Source organism: Sapajus apella, unplaced genomic scaffold (assembly GCF_009761245.1).
Source record: "Sapajus apella isolate SASKATOON/1434 unplaced genomic scaffold, GSC_monkey_1.0 scaffold2, whole genome shotgun sequence".
Taxonomy (NCBI): Eukaryota; Metazoa; Chordata; class Mammalia; order Primates; family Cebidae; genus Sapajus; species Sapajus apella.
In genome coordinates this window covers 72,443,505-72,467,195 of record NW_022436942.1, presented here as the reverse complement: position 1 = coordinate 72,467,195, position 23,691 = coordinate 72,443,505, and the positions used below count along the sequence as shown (strand labels likewise).

At 43.2% G+C, this 23,691-nt stretch overlaps 1 protein-coding gene across 2 annotated transcripts in view; it reads left to right on the top strand.

Moving 5' to 3' along the window:
* TBX5 (T-box transcription factor 5) overlaps positions 1–7,445 on the top strand; it is a 54,121-nt gene extending 46,676 nt beyond the window's left edge. The window contains exon 9 of one of the 2 annotated variants that reach the window (XM_032240714.1): positions 5,274–7,445. In XM_032240714.1, coding sequence (XP_032096605.1) covers positions 5,274–5,848 — 575 coding nt within the window. In that variant the 3' untranslated portion in view covers positions 5,849–7,445. The remainder of the gene's footprint in view (positions 1–5,273) is intronic. The other variant, XM_032240720.1, reaches the window with a different exon arrangement.
* Positions 7,446–23,691: the final 16,246 nt, after the last annotated feature.

Below are 23,691 nucleotides of genomic sequence, written 5' to 3'. Positions count from 1 at the left end.
CTGATGAATGGCAGATCTGGGATGGATTCATCCAATTAGTCTTTACTTGTTGAGCGCTTAATGTATAATGGACATTGTGCTGGGTGCTTGGGATAAGTGGAGAACATGGTGGAAAGGCTCCTGTGTACAAGAAACTTGTATTCTTACTGGATGAGACATATAATAAGCCAGTATGTAAATTTAATGGTTTTAGGTAGTAACTAGGTGATATCGGAAACTGAGTCTTTTGATTTCTCGTTGAGAATCTTCCCACAATATCATTCCAACCCTTCCTACTTTATACTAAGTGCTAAGAGCATGGGGACACCAAAACAAAAACAAAAATAAAAAAAAAAACACCAAAAAAAAAAAAAAACCCCAGCCATCCACCTACTTATCCATTCATCCACTCATCCACCCACCCACCCACCCATTCATCTATTCACCCATCCATCCACTCATCTATCCACTCATTCATTCATCTCCCCACTCATCCACACCCTCATCCCCCTACCAATCCCCTCACCCATTCACTCACTCATCCCTCCCCCCACCCATCCATCAAGCCATCCATCCACCCACTCCTCCACCCACTCATCCATCCACCCACGCATTCATCCATCCACCCACCCATTCATCAACCCATCCAGCCACTCACCCATGCACACATCCATCCACCTACCCATCCATCTGCCCACCCATCTACCCACTAATTTACCCACCCAACCACCCATCCATCTACCCACTCATTCATCCATCTACCCATTCACCCACCCCTACATCTACCCACCCATTCATCCATCTATTCATCCACCCACTCATCCTTGAGAGTCAAGGGTTGCTACCTTTTCATGTTGGCTGAGCAGGTAGGGTTGAATGAAATGGAAAGCCTAGGGCCATCTGCCACATCTGTCAGAATGAGCACTGTTTTGTGAGTCAGAAGGCCTGAATTATAGCCACTTTTCTAACTTGCTGAAGGTCACTCAGCTAGAGAGATTACTACTCTGAGTTTCAGGGTGTCTATCTGGGAAGACAACAATGGTCCTTCAGCTGAATGAACTGAATTGGCAAGAGAAATGACCCATGTGGGAATTGTGACAATATTTGCTCACTAGAATTAATATTTAAAGAACTCTGTGAGCTTTCCAGCTCTGTAATCTACCCATATACTTTTAAGTATGGGACACCTTTCAGAAAGCTATCTGTCCAGTCTTCCAAAAGAGAAAGAGGGAAAAGAGAGTAGACGCAGGTCATTTGAACAGACAAGATTTGAACGCTTTATGTGCAAGGAAGATAGAAACTCACCTGCACTTAGTATTACCACAATTAAATCTCATGAAAAGCTTGGGTATTATCTCCATTTGCAGTCAAGAACTGAGGTTGTACTGACCTGGTGATTCACTCACAGTCACATGGCCAGTGAAAATTGGAGCCATAACCCTGTGCCTTAGTATCTGTGCCCTGGATGCATTACTAAAGTCACTTTATCCAGAATCAAAACCATCTAGAAAAATCCAAAGGACTAGAGTTTTCTATAGTGCCATGCCATAATGAGTGGTCAGAATCAGGAATAACTTCCCTGTTACCTAAGAGACTCATTTGGGTTTAGGATGGTTGCAGTATAATTGACCAAGCTTAATAAGCAGCTTTCTGAAGCTGAGTTGTGGACTCACCTCATCAGAAGACTTGATACCTAACTACAGCCCCAACCCTGAAAGCTAATCATGACTTGGCTGGAGACAGTTATTTACTGTTGAACAGTTATTGGGCTCTCAAAAAGAGGAAAAGAGAGAGAGAGAGAGAGAGAGAGAAACCAAGCCATAACCAAAATAAACACAGAGATTATATCCAGAACATTTATCATGACTGACCTGAAATTTGGATCCTTGAGTTGGAATTTCTTTACAATGTGATGAGGCCTGAGAGGAATTTGAGAATGTTCAAGACCTGCTTTCATCAATAAGCCAAAATTGAGTTTTTCTTGGTGCTCTGCATTAGATCTTTGGGGTATTAAAGACTGGAATGTATAATTTTACGATTTTCCAAAATGTGTTCCGGCCGTTTTCTTATTATTCTTCCTTTTTTACTTGTAACAAATCTGGAAGGGGATCAGAAACTTGAGAATGGTTAGTTTGCCTTGTTTTTTTTCTCTTGCCAAGGGTACCCTGCAGCTGTACTTTCTGTTATTGAAAAGGGGAACACACTGATTAAATGGAAAACCCCAAAGTTATGATTCCAGCAACAATGGAAACACTCAGGTTTATGAATCTAGGGAATGGAAGGAAGAATGGAAGGGAAGGAATCAAGGGAGGAGGTGGTGAGGACAGAACCAAGCTGAGTATATCAATGTCTTCAAGACTCATCTGGATGTTTTCAAACATCTGGATGGTTGGCATGATGTAGACAGAACACCTGGAAGAGTGTGTTTTTCACTTTTTTCCTTTGGTATAATTTTTTGGGGCATCCTATGGGTCCCAGATGTGGCCCAGAAAGAGTCTAGCTGAAAATAAATGTGCTTGCTGTTAAGTGGGCAGAACCCCAACATAGATACATTTTGTTCGTGAACCCTTTTGGCTTACCTGTGGGTGTCACTTGGACAATGATACAAATGGAGGTGATTGGTGGAACCCAAACCCAAGCTACTCTACCTGGGTTGGGGAGCTGTTTTACCAAAGCCAAAGGATTTACTTTTTTTTTTTTTTTTTTTTTTCCGAAGCAGAGTCTCGCTCTGTCACCCAGGCTGGCATGATCTTGGCTCACTGCAACTCCCACCTCCCTGGTTCAAGTAATTGCCCTACCTCAGCCTCCTGAGTAGCTGGGATTACAAGCACATACCACCATGCCTGGCTAACTCTTTTGTATTTTTAGTAGAGATGGTGTTTCACCATGTTGGCCAGGTGGGTCTCAAACTCCTGACCTCAGGCAATCCACCTGCCTTGGCCTCCCAAAGTGCTGGGGTTACAGGGGTGAGCCACTGTGCCTGGCCCGGATTTACTCTTGAAAGAATGGCTTACTTGAGGCTTTATATCTGAGGACACCCTCTGTCACAGAGTGTTAGCCTCCCTCACTTACTGCTCACGGTAGGATGGACTGGAATCGAGGACGTGCACCAAAAACAGGGTCATGTCTACCCTGTTCACCACCCTATCTCCAGCACCTGGCATGATACCTAGCACTGGGGAGCAGCTCAGTAATGATCTGTTGTATGATTGCGTGAGTGGCACTGGATATTAGAAATCTAGAGAGTGGGAAGCAAGGTGTGTAGGCAGAGTCAATCCAATCAGGCTTGGATTCCAGCCTCTGTTGTTTCTCAGCCATGTGACTTTGGGCAAGTCACTTCTCTGAGCTTTAGTTTCTGCCTTTGTGAGACAGGCATGACAGTAGACACCTTGAGGACAATTACTGTGAGATAAAGAGTAAGGTCACGTAGTAGGTGCTCAATAAATAGTATCTCTGATCATTTCCTCTCATTATTTAGTTCAGCATTCTGTTTTCATGGCCATCAGCCATCACAGTGAGTTGCACGGATGCCTCAGTGTTTCATTTTTCTTCACCCCCTCTAAAGACAGACATAATTTCTTAACATTTACTGACTAGAACAAGATAGGAAGATGAAGAAAGATAATTTTCAGTCCAGAAGGTAAAATTTCAGCTAATAAATGAGTCTGGGTTGAGCTTCACACTTTGGTAGATATCCCCAAGTATTGTTTACCCTGAAGGGAATAACTTGAAGATATTATTGTGAATTATATCTACCATTAGATTGACTGGTAGTGTTACCCCTGCAAAAAAGAGCTGCTCATGTTGATGGGCATCAGGAGGTTTATATGCTCAATCTTACTTAATTCTTAGCTACCCATTGAGGTAAGTATTACTTACTTTGATTCAGAGATGATGATGAGTCTCTGAGCGTAGATGCTGGTGTCTACTGGTATCACACAGACATTAATAAAGGAGACTGATTCAAATCCAGACATGTCTAGGCTTCTTAACCTGGGGTCTGGGTTTTAGGGAGTCTTCGAATCCCCTGAAATTGTATGCAAAGCCTTGTATGCACATGCAGTTTTCAACACATTGTGTTTCAACATAGTTTTCGAGGAAAGAGTCCAGCACTTTTGCTTGTTTCCAAAGGGGCCAGGGACCCCAATGTGGTGAAAGGAGACCCCCTTTGAGAGACAGGACTATCTCCACTGCCCTACGCTAGAAAATAACTGGTGCACAGGGGAGGAAGTGACTTGCTCAGCAGGAAACAGCAACACATTAACTTGTACCAACTTAACAAATATTAACTAGGCACCTGCTTACATGAGGCATCAGGAAAGGATCTGAGCATTCATTCAAGGTCCCTCCCACTCACCCATCCTCCATCCACCCATCCATCCATCATCCATCCATCTTACAAATATAGATTGCATGTCTTCTCTATGTAGCAAGGAAGTGAAAAGCAAGGACTTTGTAGTCAGACTACTTGGATTCTGATCCTGCTCTACTGCTTATCAGCCACGTAAAACTTTGGGCAAGCTTCTTAACCTCTGTGAGTCCTTTTTCTCTCATCTGTAAGACGAGGGTAATAGTAAAACCCACCTGGTAGGGTTGTTGTGAGGATTAAGTGTGTTACTTTATGGAGAGTGCTTAGAATCGTGCTACACAGAGTACACACTATATGTGTTTGTTTTGACTTATTGTTGATGCTACTGTTATTATTAAGAGTAGGTGTTTACTAGGTTCCGGGAATATAGTGACGGAGATGGCAGACAATGTCCCGCCTTTATGAAATTTACATGCTGGAGAGGAGGCAAGATCATAATAATTGCTATTTATTTATTTTTGAGATCGGGTGTGTGGGTCTCACTATGTTCCCTGACTGGTCTCAAACCCCTGGGCTCAAGCGACCCCTGGCCTCGGCCTCCCAAGCAGCTGAAACTGTAGGTGTGTATCACTACATCTGGCTAGTTGCTGTTTATTGAATGTTTCTGGGTTCTGGACTAAGTGCTTCATATATTTTCCCATTTAATTCCTCAACACTGCCCTCTGTAGGAAGGGCTATTATTATCCTTTCCATCTTACAGATGAAGAAACTGAATCCAGAAAGGTCAAACTGTTTGCATGGAACTCCATAGCCCAAGGTCTTCACCATTACAGTCCACCCCACTTCCCTTGCATTTTCAGAATGGCGGTGAGGGCTAACAATCTCTCAGGCTTTGTTCTTCAGTACTTTGGCCAAATAACTGTCTCCACTTTTAGCTGCCTGGTACTCGCTCCTGGCCTCATTGCTGTCTCTCCTGTCTTCACAGAGGAAGAATGTTCCACCACAGACCATCCCTATAAGAAGCCCTACATGGAGACGTCACCCAGTGAAGAAGATTCCTTCTACCGCTCCAGCTACCCGCAGCAGCAGGGCCTGGGTGGCTCCTACAGGACAGAGTCGGCACAGCGGCAGGCCTGCATGTATGCCAGCTCTGCGCCCCCCAGCGAGCCCGTGCCCAGCCTGGAGGACATCAGCTGCAACACGTGGCCAAGCATGCCTTCCTACAGCAGCTGCACCGTCACCACCGTGCAGCCCATGGACAGGCTACCCTACCAGCACTTCTCTGCTCACTTCACCTCGGGGCCACTGGTCCCCCGGCTGGCTGGCATGGCCAACCATGGCTCCCCGCAGCTGGGAGAGGGAATGTTCCAGCACCAGACCTCCGTGGCCCACCAGCCTGTGGTCAGGCAGTGTGGGCCTCAGACTGGCCTGCAGTCCCCCGGCACCCTTCAGCCCCCCGAGTTCCTCTACTCTCATGGTGTGCCAAGGACTCTGTCCCCACATCAGTACCACTCTGTGCACGGAGTTGGCATGGTGCCAGAGTGGAGCGACAATAGCTAAAGTGAGGCCTGCTTCACAACAGACATTTCCTAGAGAGAGGAGAGAGAAAGAGAGGAGAAGGGGAAGGAGAGGGACAGTAGCCAAGAGAACCCCACGGACAAGATTTTTCATTTCACCCAATGTTCACATCTGCACTCAAGGTCGCTGGACGCTGATCTAATCAGTAGCTTGAAACCACAATTTAAAAAATGTGACTTTTTTTGTCTCAAAACTTAAACACACACACACACACACACACACACAGAAAAAGATGAGTCCACCCCCACTACCACACTCATCAACCAGCCACATTCATACCACTCCCCAGATCTCTTCCCCCATTCCTTCTTTTGGGCTCTAGAAAGTCTTGCCTCATTGAGTGTTTTTTCCTAGTGCGTAGTTGGAGTCTTTCCCTGTCTTGGTGTTAATGTTGACATTGTTATATAATAAATAATAATATATTTTTTTCTTTCAATTTTCTTAATGGGACCCAGTCCCTTATTTGGGGGGAGGTCTCAGGCAAGTATATTTCAAAATATGTACTTGTGGGATTCCCTTCCAATAAACTATCCCTGAAACCTAAATTCACCACGTATCCCCTTGATTAAGAAAAGCACCTACCTCTGTCATGTGATGTTTCTGAAAAGCCTCCCTATGTCCCCATTTGTTTTGGTTTTGTCCTGCCTTCTCCAATATCACGGTGCTCAGTTTTGCCTCTACTTACCCAGGGAGTCAGGATAACACTGACGCCCCCTGGCATCCTATCTTATTCAGCCCTACCATCTTGCCAGCTCTGTCTTTCCGGCTGTCTGTCTCTAAAACATGGCCTATAGCTTCCCCTCCGGAAAGCTTGCTTTGAAAAACTTAAAAAGCCCTGGTTTACACACAGGCAAGACTGTGATAACAGCTCAAACTCTGTGCTGACAAGACTTGTGGACAAAAAGCCAAAATAAATATTCTTCCTGATTAAAAAATGAAAAAAAAAAGGCCATCCCCAACCTTCCAAACCTCCATCACCAACAACCCAAACTGGATGTCAAGCAGAATCCACAATTTCTACAGAAGAGGCAAGACGCACTCACCGATGATGTCTCTCCAAAGAAATCACGCCCACACCAGTGCCAACACAAAACTATGTTTACTGAAAACAGAAAACAGTATTAAAAACAAAAAAGTGTGTAAGTAAAGTGTTATGGTAGGGTTCTTCAGATGTAATATTTTACTGGTACTATTTATTTATAAATAGGAATTCTAATTAAGTAATAACATGAAATGAAACCCAGCATACGAGCTGGCCAAGAGCTTTTAATTTTATTGATACTCAAAACCAAGTTTGTGGTTTTTTTTTTTTTTTCCTCTTTCAAATGTGCTTTGCTTTTTTTGATTAAAAAGAATTTTTTTTTCTTTCGTTTTTTTTTAAACAGACCCTAATAAAGAGAACAGGGTAAGATGTGAGGCTGAGTGTGTTTAAGTACGTGAGCGTGTGAGTGTGTTGTAAGTGAGTGTCCCTATGCAATTATGTCTCTGTATGTTGCTAAGGGGGGAGGGTGAGAATTAAGTACTCGTGCCTTATATTTGTGTGCCATTAATGCCTAATAAATACCATGTGCTTAAACAAGTACAAGGAACTTGAACACCCATTTTTTTCCTGTTCTTTTTACTGACTGAATAGAGGGGATAGGAAGTGAAGGAAACAGGAAGGGGTTGTCCTTCGTGTGAATTTCTGACCCCACGTGCTTTCTCGTGCCCATCACAGGGGAATTTGGGATCCATTGTCCTTGAGTGTGATAAAGCCGACTATACGTATACACTGGTTTATATCCCTGGAATGAGGCTTTTTTTTTTTGTTTTAATGGAATTTGTGTAGGCATTAGAGAAGAAAAGCCTTTAGGAATTCTAACTATCTAAAAATGGTATTGGTCGTACCATATGTAACACCTAATGTTTGGGTTTTTCAAGAATCTCTTTCTCTGAATTAATTGTTGGAACCTGGCGTTTTGGTGGTTCCATTGCAAATGACTTTATGAACCATCAGTGAATCAGGTATTTACTTAAAATCCATGGATTTAGGATTTGTGAACTTGACCTCTAGAACACTTATGGGACAGAAAGAGCAGCAAATTGGTGAGTGCATTAGTGCTGCAGATTTGTTCTGTTTTTGTAATTTTGATGCCCACACCCCTCAGATTATCAAGAGCTATCAAATATGCCACATCCCCTTGAAAAAGAAACAATTGGTTTGTTGATTACAAATTATTCATTTAATCAGGTCCCCTAGGATCTTTCCCAGGCAAAGAACCCCTGAGAAGTGTGAATTAATTATAAAGAAATGGCAATTCAGCGTCTTTCAAGTGCAGTGGAGAAACTAGGTCAATGGCTTTCCTGTTCCCCCAAAGGACTGCATTAGTAAAGTTTCACTGAAGAAATTCTGACTGTGCTCCAAATAGATATTTGCTCTGATGGGTTCAATTAATAAAAAAAGGAGTTGCCTTTGAAGAAATTGCCTTTGAAACTACTTTTATCAGCTGTATACAACAGACAGTCTTATCCTTTCAGAAGAACATCATCCAAATTAGGGATCAGCACCCCCACCCCACCACTCAAACAGTTGCCACCATTAGAAAACCATTAAAAACATGTTCACAGCAGCCTTCAGAAATCAGACAAGGGACACTGTTGTTTCATAACCAATACACGTTAACCTCTTTGGGTTCTAAATGATTATCATGGATTTTTCCACTGAATCAGTAGGATTAGGATGCAGTGTTCAAGAGTTAATGTAGCTTTATCATGGCATTAATAAAACCATACTGAGGCATGATGAACATTGTTATATTCCTATAATATATTTAGTGGATGCTTGCTTTTGACTGGACATGTGGTAAGTACCGGGGACACAGTGATGAGCAAAGAGATAGAGGCTGTGCCCTTTGAAACTTAGAATTAGCTCTGTGACAGACAGTCCTTAGGAAATTATGTGCATTCTCAATGAATTGCAGTGGGAGAAATTGCTAGAAAGGCAGAGTGCACAGTGCCATAGAGGGATAAGGCAAGGGGTCCTAACCCCATCTGGGGGAGGTGACACTTGAGCACAGCCCTAATGATGAGTAGGAATTAATCAGGTATAATGTGGGGAGGAAAAGAATTGCAGGCAGGGGGAACAACGTGTGCAAAGGTCCCAGGGCAGAGACTGTGATGGAGGAATGAGGTGTGAGTTTGTAAGTGGATACTCTGGATGTGTGAGATGGTAGGGTTTATTTTTGTTTTTTTTTTTTGTTTTGTTTTTTGTACTCAGGAGAGGAGTATTACAGCATCCCCCTGGCTTCCTGGTCCTCTGTGGTTTAGGATTCAAGGTTATAGGGCAGAAGAAACACAAGAACTTTCAAGAGGGTCAGCTCATTAGTATTCTTGAGCTCAGAGAAGTTGAACTTTCCCCCAGATTACACAGCTGGTGTGTGTCAGGGGGTACCACAAAGCCTGTTAGCCCAAGCCTAAGTTTCCTTTTTTATTGAAAGGAGATAATTGGCCAGGTGTGGTGGCTTACACCTGTAATTCCAATACTTTGGGAGGCCAAGGATGAAGGATTGTTTGAGCCCAGGAGTAAGCCTGGGCAATATAGCAAGACCCCTGTCTCTATTACATACATACATAAATAAGATATTCTACATGCTTCAAAGAACTGTTGGGTGTTTAAGTGAGATCATATCTGTGAAAGTTTCCAGTAAAGTTTTTAACACAGTAGATGTTCAACAAATGCTTGAAAGGCTAATCAATGAAATGCAAGTTAAATATAATTTTTTAAATAATTGACTTGGCAAATGTGTATTTAATAAAAATGTGATCTGTTGCTAATGAGAAAGGAAATCCCATACACTAATGGCTGGGAATAAAAATTAGATAAACCTTTTGGGAATAGAATTTGCAAAATATATCAAAAGTCTTAATGTGCAAATAATTTAATCTGATAATTCTGCTTTGAGAATTGGTCCAAAGGAAGTAATCAGAGATGTATATAAACATTCATTTTCTAGAAAGTCTATCATGATTTTTTAATATCATGCAAAATAGGAGACAGCCTTAATATCCTATAATAAGGAGTTGGTTAAATAAATTATTGCGTTATGAAATACCACATGGCCATTAAGAAACACATCTGTGGGCCAGGTGCGGTGGCTCAAGCCTGTAATCCCATGTAATCCCAGCACTTTGGGAGGCCAAGACAAATGGATCACCTGCAGTCAGGAGTTCAAGACCAGCCTGGCCAACATGGTAAAACCCCATCACTACTAAAAACGCAATAATTAGCTAGGCGTGGTGGCAGGTGCCTGTAATCCCAGCTACTCAGGAGACTGATGCAGGAGAATTGCTTGAACCCGGAAGGCAGAGGTTGCAGCTAGCCAAGATTGTGCCACTATACTCTGGCTGGAGTGATGGAGCGAGACTCCATCTCAAAAACACAAAAACAAAACCCATACATTTGTGGAGAAGATTTAAAGAAGATGTTTAAGATTCACTGCAAGCAAAAGAAGCAAGCTTCACGTAGTTTGCACAGCAGCCCCTCAATTCTATCAAATGCATCAGCATGCATTCACACTTGAAAGGAAACAGAAGCACTCCGGGACATGTAACAGTAACAGTGACAGGGTTGGGGGCGTTTAAATTTTCTTTGTTCTTTTGGGGATGTCACAGTTTTTCTTGTCATGAAGATGAATTATCTTTGTAACTTGAAGTAGAATTAGTAAATAAAATCTAGTTTGTTGTTTGTTCATTGAAGTGAGTCTGCGAGGAAGATGGGACACTCCTGTCTCCCTTGAGGAAGTAAAGCTCCCGTAATGAGAGACATTGCCCCCTCAGTGACAGAGCTGGGTACCAGTACCGATCGGCAGACTGCTCACCATGGAATGTTCCATTTTCAACTCAAAAACAAGGTGATGCCTGGATACTTCTTTGTTTCCACTTTTCTGAGGGCGCTACTTGTGTGCTTTCTTGGTCATCTTAGCAGGTTAGGCTGTGGTCCTGGGATGAGCTATTATTCCCTTTTAATAAACACAACTCACACGTGTTGAATCAGGCACTCACTTACCTCACCTTTGTTCTCTCATTGAACTAGGTTACAAAATTCACTCTGTCATTTACTGACTTTGTGACCTTGGGCAAGTCACTCAACCTCTTTGACCTTCCATTTGATCAGATATGAAATTGGGTTACTATGAGTGCCCCGGAGAGTCCTTGTTTGTCTGAGGTTTCAATGAGACGATGAGCATAAAGTGTTTAGCACAGAGCCTGGTGTATTAGTCTGTTCTCATGCTGCTAATAAAGACGTACTTGAGACTGGGTAATTTATAAACAAAAGGAAGTTTAATGGACTCACAGTTCCACATGGCTGGGGAGGCCTCACAATCCTGGTGGAAGGTGAAGGAGAGCAAAGGCACGTCTTACATGGCAGCAGGCAAGAGAGCTTGTGTAGGGAACTGCCCTTTATAAAACCATCAGATCGTGTGAGACTTATTTGCTATCAGGAGACAGCACTGGAAAGACCCACCCCCTATGATTCAATTATCTCTCATGGGATCCCTCCCAGGACATGTGGGGATTATGGGAGCTACAATTCAAGATGAGATTTGGGTGGAGACACAGCCAAACTGTATCACCTGGTATAGAGAATATGCTTAATAGTTGTTAGCTCATGAAAGGATTAACTAGGATTTATAATTTTTTTTAATGGAGTTTTGCTCTTGTTGCCCAGGCTGGAGTGCAATGACACCATCTCGGCTCACCACAACCTCTGCCTCCCGGGTTCAAGCGATTCTCCTGCCTTAGCCTCCCAAGTAGCTGGGATTAGAGGCACGTGCCACCACGCCCAGCTAATTTTGTATTTTTAGTAGAGACGGGGTTTCTCCATGTTGGTCAGGCTGGTCTTGAACTCCTCACCTCAGGTTATCTGCCCGCCTTGGCCTCCCAAAGTGCTGGGATTACAGGTGTGAGCCACTGAGCTTGGTTGGATTTACAATTATTAATGCTGCTGCTTCTTGTCTTTATCCTCTTTCTTTTGTTGGGAAGTTTGCCCCTATGATCTACTATTTTAATAATAGACCTGAGCTCAGTAGAGGCTAGGAAAACACCAACATTACCACCATCGTCATTATCATCACTTTCAACAATCATTAAAACACAGCTTTCCCACAGGCATCATCTTAAATCGTGTTTAAATAGCTGACTTTGGGCTGGGTGCAGTGGCTAATGGCTCACACCTATAATCTCAGCACTTTGGGAGGCTGAGGGAGGAGGATAGCCTGAGGCCAGGAGTTCAAGACCAGCCTGGGCAGCATAGTGAAACTCCATCTCTATAAACATTTTAAAAATTAGCCTGGCATGGTGATATACATGATTACCTGCAGTCTCAGCTAGTTGGAAGGCTGAGACAGGAGGATTGCTTGAGTCCAAGAGTTGGAAGTTGCAGCAAGCTATGATTGAGCCACTGCTCTTCTGCCTAAGGGACAGAAGAAGACATTCTCTCTAAAAATAACAAAATAAAATTTAAAAAATAAATAAATAGCTGGTTTTGTAAGTGATTGTCAACTTTGGAACTTCATGGCAACAAAGAAGAAAGAGAATAATTTTTACATCTCTAAAAACTGATCACCAGCATCTTACCTTTTCTAATTTCAGAAGGCTTTTTTTTTTTTTTTTTTAAGAGATGGGATCTTGCTTTGTTGACCATGCTGGAGTACAGTGCCAACTCACTGCAGCCTCAATCTCCTGGGCCCAGGTGATCTCTCAGCCTCTTGAGTACCTGAGACTGTATGTACACACTACCATACCTGGCTAATTTTTTTTTTCTTTTTTCTTAAGAGACGAGTTCTCACTATGTTGCCTAGGCAGGTCTTGAACTCCTGGCCTCAAGCAATCTTCCTGCCTCAGCCTCCTGAGTCACTGGGATTATAAGTGGAAGCCCACTCCCCTGGCCAGAATTCATTTTTATTACACTTAAAAAGAAGTCATGCATGTTAATCCCAGTGAATATGTTGGTTTAGGCATCCTTGGTTTCAGTTCCCAGAGCTGTGAGTGTTGGGGTGGAGGAAACAGCCTGGTGTGCAAGTTGAAGGTTATTCCTGGCAGAGTTTTGACGTTTGACTGATGTCCCTCCAGTGTTGATAAGGGTAGTGGCAATGGCAGTAATAGCTTTCATTTGTTTGCCATGTGCTAGTCCGTATACCAAGCACCATGGTGATAGTGCAGTGTGACCCAGCTCATGGTGGCTTGTCGTCCATTCCATGCTGCTCCCACTCCTTTAGGGGATGGAATGATTCATGTCATCTCTGTCCTTTCCCATGAGCCTAAAAGAAGAGAGGGAGAGGCAGAAGGAGATGGTGGCTGGAGTGTGACAGAACAGTGCTTTGGGTGGCATGTCCTTGGAGATGTCGATCACAGGAAAAGTAAAGGAGGATTTGTAATCTTGTGGCTAAACGCTGGTTTCCTGGTGTTGGAAGCCCAGCTAGTCCTCTGGTATGTGAGCAAATTATTCACTTCCCCCAAGCCTCAGTTTTCATCTCTGCAAAGTGGAAGTGATAAGATCTGCCTTCCAGGCCTGATGTAGTGATGAAAGAAAGAGTTTATATAAAGCATTCAGCAGGGCATCTGGCCCTCTCTACACATTTAATAACAGAGGCTTAAAAACCATAACTTCACTCAGGAGGACTTTTATGCCATCCTTATGACATAATGAGTTAGGAGAATCTTCTGTTTTTTTTTTTTTTTTAAACGTTAATCACAGTTGATCTTCTTTCCTTCCCTCCCTCTTTCCTTCCCTCCCTCCCTCCCTTCCTTCCTTCTGCCTGCCTTTCTTCCTTCCTTCCCTCCTTCCTCCTTCATCCCTTTTTTTCTTTTCTGTTTATTATTATTTTTTTTTTTGGTAGAGATTGGGTATCATTATTTTGCCCAGCCTGGTCTTGAACTCCTGAGCTCAAGTAATTCTCCCACCTCAGCCTCTCAAAGTATTGGGATCTTCTCATTTCTTGAACTGTAATTTTTTTTTTCCTGGGACCAAAAGAGCTTCATGGAGGCAGGAATGCTCCAGTCTTCATTGCTTGTATTTTCACCCTGAAAGGTGTTGACTATGACCTGAATAAATGGATGAAGAATGACTCACCATATGTGCTCATTGGAGGATGGGGTTTCACATGTCGAGGTCGCTGTAGCAGAGGGTTCCTGTGCCATGTCTCGCATCCTCTTTGCCTGCCTCTAATTTCAGACATAGTTAGGGCAGAAGGCTCAGTGCATGCGGATAGCATCCTACCTTGAGCTCCACCACAAATCTGTCTTTCTGCAGCAGGGCTCTCCCTAAAGCTGAGAGGCTCCCTTGGCCTGAATGCAGGCACAGTCACAAAATAATGACTCTGGGAACACTCTGTAGAGGGGGTGGGGAGCTGGTGGAAAGAGGCTCCAGCCTCCTGTCCTTTGGAGGGACAGTTTAGAGGTATGTTCTACACAGTTCCTCAGAGGGTCTGCAGAGGTCTGCACTCTGGTTGCCCGGAGTGGTAATCAGCTCAATAACTCAATCACTTGGCTTTTTCTCCTTTCATCCTTCTTCCTCCCTACGATCACCTTCCAAATCCTCCCAAATCCTTCCCTCGGGGTGAGCCCAAACTGAGTCAGGGGCTTACCAGCTCTAACTAGGCCTTCCTTCTCCAGCCTCATTGGGTTCTCTCTTTTTCTCTGAAACTTTCTTTCTTTCTTTCTTTCTTTCTTTCTTTCTTTCTTTCTTTCTTTCTTTCTTTCTTTCTTTTCTTTCTTTCTTTTTCTTTCTTTCTTCTTTCTCTTTCTTTTCTTTTCATTCTTTTTCTTTCTTCTTCCTTTTTTTCTTCTTTCTCTGTCTTTTTCTCTTCTTTTTTTCTTTCTCTCTCTCTCTTTCTCCTTCTTTCTTTTTTCTTTCTTGATCTCACTCTGTCACCCAGCCAGGAGTGCAGTGGTGTGATCTTGGATCACTGCAACCTCTGCCTCCCAGGTTCAAGCGATTCTCATGCCTCAGCCTCCCAAGCAGCTGGGATTATAGGCATGCACCATCCCGCCTGGCTAATTTTTTTTTTTTTTTTTTGTATTTTTAGTAGAGATGGGGTTTCACCATGTTGCCCAGGCTGGTCTCAAACTCCTAGCCTCAAGTGATCTGCCTGCCTCTGCCTCCCAAAGTGGTGAGATTACAGGTGTGAGCTGCTGTGCCCAGCCTCTCTTAAACTTTTTATTTTGCGATAAGTGTATACTCACATGCAGTTGTAAGAAAACACAGCGAAATCCCATATACCCTTGGGTCATATAGCCTAATACCTTGCAGAACCTTAGCACAATAGCACAATGAGGATATTGATGTTGGTACAACCACCAGTATAATGCAGATTTCTCCAGTTTATTTACACTCACTTGTGGGAATGTGCATTTAGTGCCATGCAATTTTATCACACATGTCGTATCTTCTACCACAGTCAAAATACAGAACGTTTCCATCACCACAAGGATCTCTAGTGTTACTCTTTTTTTTTTCTCGTGTTACTCTTTTATAACCACATACAATCCCTGAAACCCTTTTTCTAACCCCAGGCAGCTACTTATTAATCTGTTCTTCTTTTCTATAATTTTATCCAAGAATGTTCTATAAATAGAACTATAGAGAATGTTATATAAATGACAAGAACGTTATATAAATATAACTATTTCAAGAATGTTATATAAATAGAACTATATAGTATATAAGCTTTGGGGGCTTGGCTTTTTTTCATTTAGCATAATTCCCTTTAGACTCATCCAAGGCATTGGGTATATCAATAGTTCACTCATTTTTTTTTAAATCACTGAGTACTATTGCATGATATAAATGTACCTTTTGGCTGTATCTTCACATGGTCCCTTCTCTGTGTGCACATGAAGGTGGGAAGGAAACAGAGAGAGGGAGAGAGAATAAGAGAGAGATAACTGGTGTCTCTCCCTCTTTCTACAAGATTAGGAACCCCTTCTTATGCCCTCACTTGACCTTCATCACCTCCTTAAGACCTCATTTCCTATTACAGTCACATTGAGGGTTGGGGCTTCAACATATGAATTTTTGGCAGTGGGGGCTGGGCAAAATTCAGTCCATAACTGGCAGGCTGTGACTCTCAGGTTTGGCTGAAGCTGTTGTCCACAGTGGAATTTCTTCTTTCTCTTTCAGGAAGCCTCAGCTATGCATTTTTTCTTTTTGAGACAAAGTCTCACTCTGTAGCCCAGGCTGGAGTGCAGTGGCATGATCTCAGCTCACTACAACCTCCGCCTCCTGAGTTCAAGTGATTCTCCTGCCTTAGCCTCCTGAGTAGCTGGGATTACAGGTATGCGCCACCACACCTGGCTAATTTTTCTATTTTTAGTAGAGATGTAGTTTCACTATGTTAGTAAGGCTGGTCTCAAACTCCTGACCTTGTGATCTGCCCACCTCGGGCCTCCCAAAGTGCTGGGATTACAGGTGTGAGCCACTGTGCCAGGCCTCCGCTCTGCTTTTTAAGACCGCACACGAGCTTTCACATCTAAGGTCCTTCTTGTTGCAGGCGAATTCTGAGCTCAGCTGTGATGTGAACTCTCAACCCCCATCTGCTGAAGTGGGGCAGACACTTAGTGTACGTCTCATGCTGAAGAGCAACTCACTTAGCCTTTGCTTTACGCTACAACTCTGAAGCCACTGGGAGAAGAGCCCTTGTTTTTATCCCTGAGGCCTGAGGTCCCTGAAAATGTCAGATATTAATCTTCTACAGACTTTTGAGAAGGGGAAGCTGAGGCCTGAGTATCTCCAGAGTGGAGTCAGTGATTTGCTCAAGGTCACAGCACTGGTTATGGCAGAGATGAGGCAAAAACCCGGGCAAAATTGTACTTATTCTGGAATCCTTGAGTGATGGCCATTGGGTGCCTTGTGACCTCCCTGAATCCATTTCTATTTCTCCTTCTTTTGGAGATGCCATCCTAGGTTTTTTTTGGTGGGGGGCATTTATCTTTCTCTTTTATGATGGATCAGCAGACATTGTCAGTGCCTGGTACTATCTCCCGGGCCCATCCTTCAGGTCACCTGCAGCTTTGGTGGGTAGTTCCCATGTAGACCAATGACTCCCTACCTGCAGCATCTATGTCTCTCTGCCTGAGGTCTTTCCTGGCCACAGATGTGTAATTGGCCTGTGTGTGAGTCAGGCTAAGTTAGTGCCAGGGGATTAAAGCCTCCCTCCTAGAGTGTCCCCTAAGCCATAAGCGATGGGAGTTGGTCTGCAAATATCCAAGCCTTCTGTCTCATTGGAGGGACAATTTTGAGCATGTTCCACACAGTCTTTCAGAGGGTCTCCAGCAGGGATCAGTTGCAAGCAAGCCCCAGTTGCCCACAGAGGTAACCTACTCATTAGCACATTAATATCTTAACACATTGGCTTCCTTCCCTTCCTTGTCGTGTTTCCCACCTCCCTTATGCAAATAAAATGCTGCATCTAAATCTTCATCTCAGGATATGCTTTGGAGAAAATCCAAACTAAGAAAGTAAAGCTGTTAACCAAAGAACTTTCTCCTCCTTAGACAAGGGCTGGGAGTAGCTGACTCATAGGGGCTTGTTGACTTTCTTTCCCAGAGAGAGAATCTTGAGTGCAGAAATAAACAGATCAAAACTATTGTGCTCATTTAGTCCCTAAAAAAACCATTATTTAGTTCCTTTGATCCAGATCCCCAAGATTGTCCTTTATTAGGACGATCTTTGAGTTATCTTTCAAAGCATCCATTCAGTTTTACAGCTTGTGCACACCACAACCCTAAGGGTAAGTCATTCATATTGATAGTCCATCTGAGTGGTGCCTCTTGGAGTTGTGCAGTGCACAACCCACCCAACTGTTCATGTGGTTCTGTGCCATTATATTTTCAACACATTCCTTTCTTTCAGGTTGTACTATAGCTGATAAAAACTTGGATATAAAAATAACTTCAAGATCTTCTGTCCCAACCCTCCGCCATTTGTAAGTTAATGTCTAAGCAATGGGCATGAGATAGTTGCAGCATGATTGCATCTTGCTGAAATACAATTCAGGTATTCTTCAGGTTAAAGTTTGTCCCTAAACAAGAATTCAAATGAGAAAAATTCAGCTATTTCAAGAGAAAGCTGGGGCAGAAGATTTGACTTTGCTTTCTCAATACTGGTTGTATGTTGTATAAAGGAGTTGAGACTTATTTTCTTGCTACTTTCATGCACTTGAAATAAGCAGCCACCAGAAGCCTAGCTATTATCAGTGGACTTTTCTTTTCTTTTCTTTTCTTTTTTTTGAGATGGAGTTTCACTCTTGTTACCCAGGCTGGAGTGCAATGGCGCAATCTCGGCTCACCGAAACCTCCGCCTCCTGGGTTCAGGCAATTCTCCTGCCTCAGCCTCCTGAGTAGCTGGGATTACAGGCACATGCCACCTTGCCCAGCTGATTTTTTGTATTTTTCGTAGAGACGGGGTTTCACCGTGTTGACCAGGATGGTCTCGATCTCTTGACCTCGTGATCCACCAGCCTCGGCCTCCCAAAGTGCTGGGATTACAGGCGTGAGCCACTGTGCCCGGCAGTATCAGTGGACTTTTCTAGCTCTTTCTGCTACCTGCCTTGTTGCTCTAGAGAAAAATACAATTGAAGGAACACAGAGAGAGAGACAGAGAGAGAGAGAGGAACTCAATAAAAGCTTTTACATTGCTCTAATTTCTGAAACATAAAAGCGATTCTTTTAGAGTAAATCCATTTTTTTCCCAGTGGCATTACAGATAGAGAAATTCCTAGGAAAATAATTTGTCAAGTCCCGACTGATCAAAGATATGTATGAAAGAACCCCACTTTTTTTCTTCAGAAGGAAAAACCCAGCCCCCCTCAGCTCAGAATGAATTGGCAATTCATTTACCGACTGTCAGATAAAGTAGCACAATCCACATCACATCTTTAGCAGGGACGGGACCAGAAGGAAGCAATTCTGTGCCCACTGAGTGTACAAGCTGGGGGTATGTTAGTGATTAAGGGATCCTGGCCTGGGGGAGGCAGAGAGATATGACTCAGATTCGCCAATGCTCCATAAATCTCCCTCTTTTATTCAAAATGTGTGTTTTATAGTCGTTTCCTGGCCAATTGCTGCCTTGAATAAATATATAACATATCTGGACTTAGCTTTTAGGCCCAGAGCTGGGGTTTGTCTTGAGGGCCAAGTATTCTTGATATTTCCAAGAGCAAGCAAAGAACAAATAATGAGGCACTCTTTTCTTCCTGACTCACCAGCCACATCCTACATCAAAAATAAAAATAGCAGTCGGTGCTAATTGGGCCAAGAGAGACAAAGCAACACCTAGCCGTTGGAGCTAACTTCTTGTATTCTGCAAACAGGCTCCTATTCCCACCTGCTCACTCAACACCCCACCACTAGGCACACCCCAAAGAGGCTGCAACCCCTGAGCATCATTGACAGCATTTGGTTAAATCCACTAACTCAGACATTTGGCCCAAAGATCTTGGCTTGAAGGATCAAAGGTTTACAAAAGTAGTTTTTATTTAGGACATTTCCATTAGTTCTTGAAACACCAAAGCCCCAGTTTCCATCCCATTGCATTGATGCTGCCCCTTTCAGAGGTGGGGAAGGGAGAAGACCAATGACTTAACTTAATCTTTTCTTCCCCTTTGCCATCAACTATAATGGGGTGTGGGGCAGAAGATCCAGAGTGCTCCCAAAGCCCTGTTTGTTGTGGGGAGATTACGTGCTAAGCGTTTTATATGATTATCATGCATAGGTCTCAAAACTGCCTTTGAGCTTTTTAGAAGTCAGAGCCAGAAGGGAGATCTACTCAGTTAAAGGATTCCCAATATAGCCCTGTGAGGTGTTCAGGAAAATATTCTTATCCCTGTTTTATGGATGAGGGAATGGAAGCTTAGAGGGTTGTCACTTACCTAAGGTCTCTTTCCTGGGATTGACAAACGCTTTCACTGTCTTCATTCACCATGCTAGGTACATTTTGTAATGTGCCAAACTACAAAGACAAAAAACCACAATCCCTGTCCTCAAGGAGATCTCAGTCCAGTGTGACACGGACTGCCTTGTGCTTGGATTCCTGAGAGCTCCGTGTCGGGCCGGAAGTGGGTGCTCAAAAACGTTCTGCCACGTTTCTCTCAGGCTGGCTGATCTAAGTTGGAGAGAATGTTAATTTTGATGAATATGCAGAGGTCACTGGATACTCTCTTAATTTCCCGGCAAAAGTGGGGATTAAGAACACTTGGTGGTCAAGGGAGATATTTTGCAGAGGAGAGGGGTAAATCTTGTGTAGCCTTCATGTTACAATACCAAGTCAAACCCTTGGTGTGAAGTAAGGCTCAAAGGGTAAGAACGAAGGTATATGAGGTGACTACGAGAGCTAATCAGACGGCTGGAATTGAATCCCACCTCTGCCGCTATTCAGCGATGTCAGATCTGATGAACTTCAATTTCCTGTGCTCTAGTTTCTTCACTTGCAAAGTAGTGATAAGAGGCTGTTTGTGAATTAAATGAGTGAAGGCACCAGGAAGGAATTATTTTCACAGTGCCAGGCACATTACAGACACTCAGAAAATGGCATTGGTCACAGCTGTTGTCTACCTTCTGTCTATTTCCATAAAGAATTTGAGGCTACTTGCAAAAATACCTGCCACTCACAAAGACAACAATGCACAAAATAGTGATAAAGCCAAGAGTAGTGGGCACGTATCGATGAGTGCCATTTGATCATGTGTGGCCTTATTTTTCAAAAGGGCCGCAGCAATATTTTTGCACCCCTCCTCCCTCAGAACCATGATGTGTCTATCAAGAGGTGGAATGTGATTCTTCATTTCATTATGGGCTGGATCCAGCAGCTTAATTCTGACAAATAAAAAGTGGTAGGGGGTTAATGCTCCCCAGCACTAAGAGCTGAGCTAAAAACAGGCCAGGCACAAGGTTGGGGGAATGGGGGTTACCTCCTCAGTCTGCAATCCTGAAGCTAGGTCATGAAAAGGTGGTACAACTTCCACCTAATTTCCCCCATTGGAACACTTGCTCTTGGAAACCCAGACACCATGCTGTGAGGAAGCCCAAACTAGCCCACAGGGGGAGATCACAGGAAAGGCCTCCGTGGCAAGGAGTTAAAACCCGCAGCCTAAACCTAGCCACGTGAGTGAAAAGCCTTCAGGTTATTTTGTCCTCAACTCTCAACATCACAGTTCAGGGGCAAGTTGCCCCTGCTATGCCCTATCCAAATCCCCAACCCCAGAATCCAAAAGCATTATTCATGGTTGTTTTACACCACAAAGTTTTAGGGTATTTTGATTCTTAGCCTTTGGAACTGGAACATTCTTTGAAGTTAATAGAAATACATTTGGCTCTGAGCTTCCTTGCTGCAAAAACAAATTGAGAATTATAGTCAGCTACAAGAGCTTGTGAGTTTGTAAAAGACAAACAAATCGAGATGTTTGCAAAAAACCAGAAGCAAGTTCTCCCTTGGGTTCTTGTAAAGATGTCGCAGTGCTGCAGAATTTTTTGATGATGTTCCTCATGATTCAATCACGGTAAACCCAACAGCAAATATTATAGTGCTGTTTCTTCTGGGCTCCCTAGATGTGCCACAAAATCCCAGGTCACAATTTGGTGAAATATAGTATTTTGGAGGCCAAAATGATAAGGGCTGGTTACCAAGGTGTGATGGTTAATACTGGGTGTCAACTTGATTCACTTGAAGGACACAAAGTATTGTTCCTGGGTGTGTCTGTGGGGTGTTGCCAAAGGAGACTAACATTTGAGACAGTGCACTGGGAGAGGCAGACCCACCCTCAGTCTGGGTGGGCACCGTCTCATGAGCTGCCCGTGTGGCCAGGATAAAAGGAGAGGGCAGAACATGGAGAGACTAGACTGGCTAAGTCTTCTGGTCTTCATCTTTCTCCTGTGCTGGATGCCTCCTGCCCTCAAACATCAGACTCCAAGTTCTTCAGCTTTTGGACTCTTGGGCTCACACCAGCAGTTTGCCCAGGGTTTTCTGACCTTCGACCACTGAAGACTGAAGGCTATACTGTTGGACTCCCCACTTTTGAGGTTTTGTGACTCAGACTGGCTTTCTTGTTCCTCAGGTTGCAGACAGCCTATTGTGGGACTTCACCTTGTGATCATGTGAGTCAATACTCCTTAATGAACTCTTTTTCATATATACATATACCCTATTCATCCTGTCCCTCTAGAGAACCCCTACTACTAAACAAGGTCTCTGAAGGTCTTTTTTTTAAGGCTTAAATTATTTTTGTTGATTAAAACATTTTTAAAACTAATTTTTAACTTTTAGGTTTAGGGGTTCACGTACAAATTTGTTATACAGGTAAACTCATATCGTGGGGATTTGTTGTACAGATTATTTTGTCACCCCAGGTACTGGGCTCTTAGTGCCCAATGGTTATTCTTCTTCTCCTCTCCTGCTCTTCCCACCCTCCACTGCCCCAGTGTCTGTTGTTCTCCTCTTTGTGTCTATGAGTTCTCATCTTTTAGGTCCTACTTATAAGGGAGAGCATGCGGTATTTGGTTTTCTGTTCCTTATGCAGGTCTTTTAATCTAGGCAGACATTAATAGAAATTGATCAGCAATCGAGGCCAGGCCTTTATCACCTATACCCAGAGAAGAGCCTGTCATAAAGGTGGCTTGCAAACAATGTTTGTTGAATGAATAAAGAATGAATGGCTAACCATCATTAAAGAAAAAAATCACTCATCAATGGAACAGAAGAGGAAACCCAGAAGTAAAGCGGCACATCTACAACCATCTGATCTTTGTCAAGGTCAACAAAAACAAGCAACGGGGCTGGGCGCAGTGGCTCACACCTGTAATCTCATCACAATGAGAAGCCAAAGCTGGCAGATCCTCTGTGGTCAGGAGTTCAAGACTATCTTGGCCAACATGGTGAAACCCCATCTCTACTGAAAATACAAAAATTAGCCAGACGTGGTGGTGGGCACCTGTAATCTCAGCTACTCGGGAGGCTGAGGCAGGAGAATCGCTTGAACCTGGAAGGTGGAGGTTGCAGTGAGCTGACATCCTGCCACTGCACTCCAGCCTGGGTGACAGAGCAAGACTTTGTCTCAAAAAAAACAAAACAAACAAAAAATAAAAAGCAATGGGAAAAGGATTCCCTATTCAATAAACGGTGCTAGGATAACTGGCTATTCACATACAGAAGATTGAAGCTGAACCATATACAAAAATTAACTCAAGATGGATCAAAGATTTAAAGCTAAGACCTCAAACTATAAAAATCCTAGAAGACAACATAAGAAATGCTCTTCTTGACACTGACCTTGGGCAAGAACTTTTGGCCATGTCATTCAAAAACAATTGCATCAAAAACAAAAATTGACAAATAGAACCTCATTAAACTAAAGACCATCTGCACAGCAAAAGAAATTACCAATAGAGAACACAGATAGCTTTCAGAATGGGAGAAAATATTCACAAACTATGCACCTGACAAAGCCCTAATATCCAGAATCTACAAATAACTTAAATCAATAAGCAAAAAACAACCCCATTAAAAAATGGGCAAAGGACATCAACAGACACTTCTCAAAAGAAGACAGACACACAGCCAACAAACTTATGAAAACATGCTCATCATTGTTCATCATCAGAGGAACACAAGTCAAAACCACAGTGAAATACCATCTCGCACTAGTCAGAATGGCTACTATTAAAAAGTCAAAAAAACAACAGATGCTAGTGAGGCTTGGGGAAAAGAGAACACTTATACATCACTGGTGGGAATGTAGGTTAGTTCAGCCACTGTGGAAAGCTGTCTGGAGATTTCTTTTTTTTTTTTTTTTTTC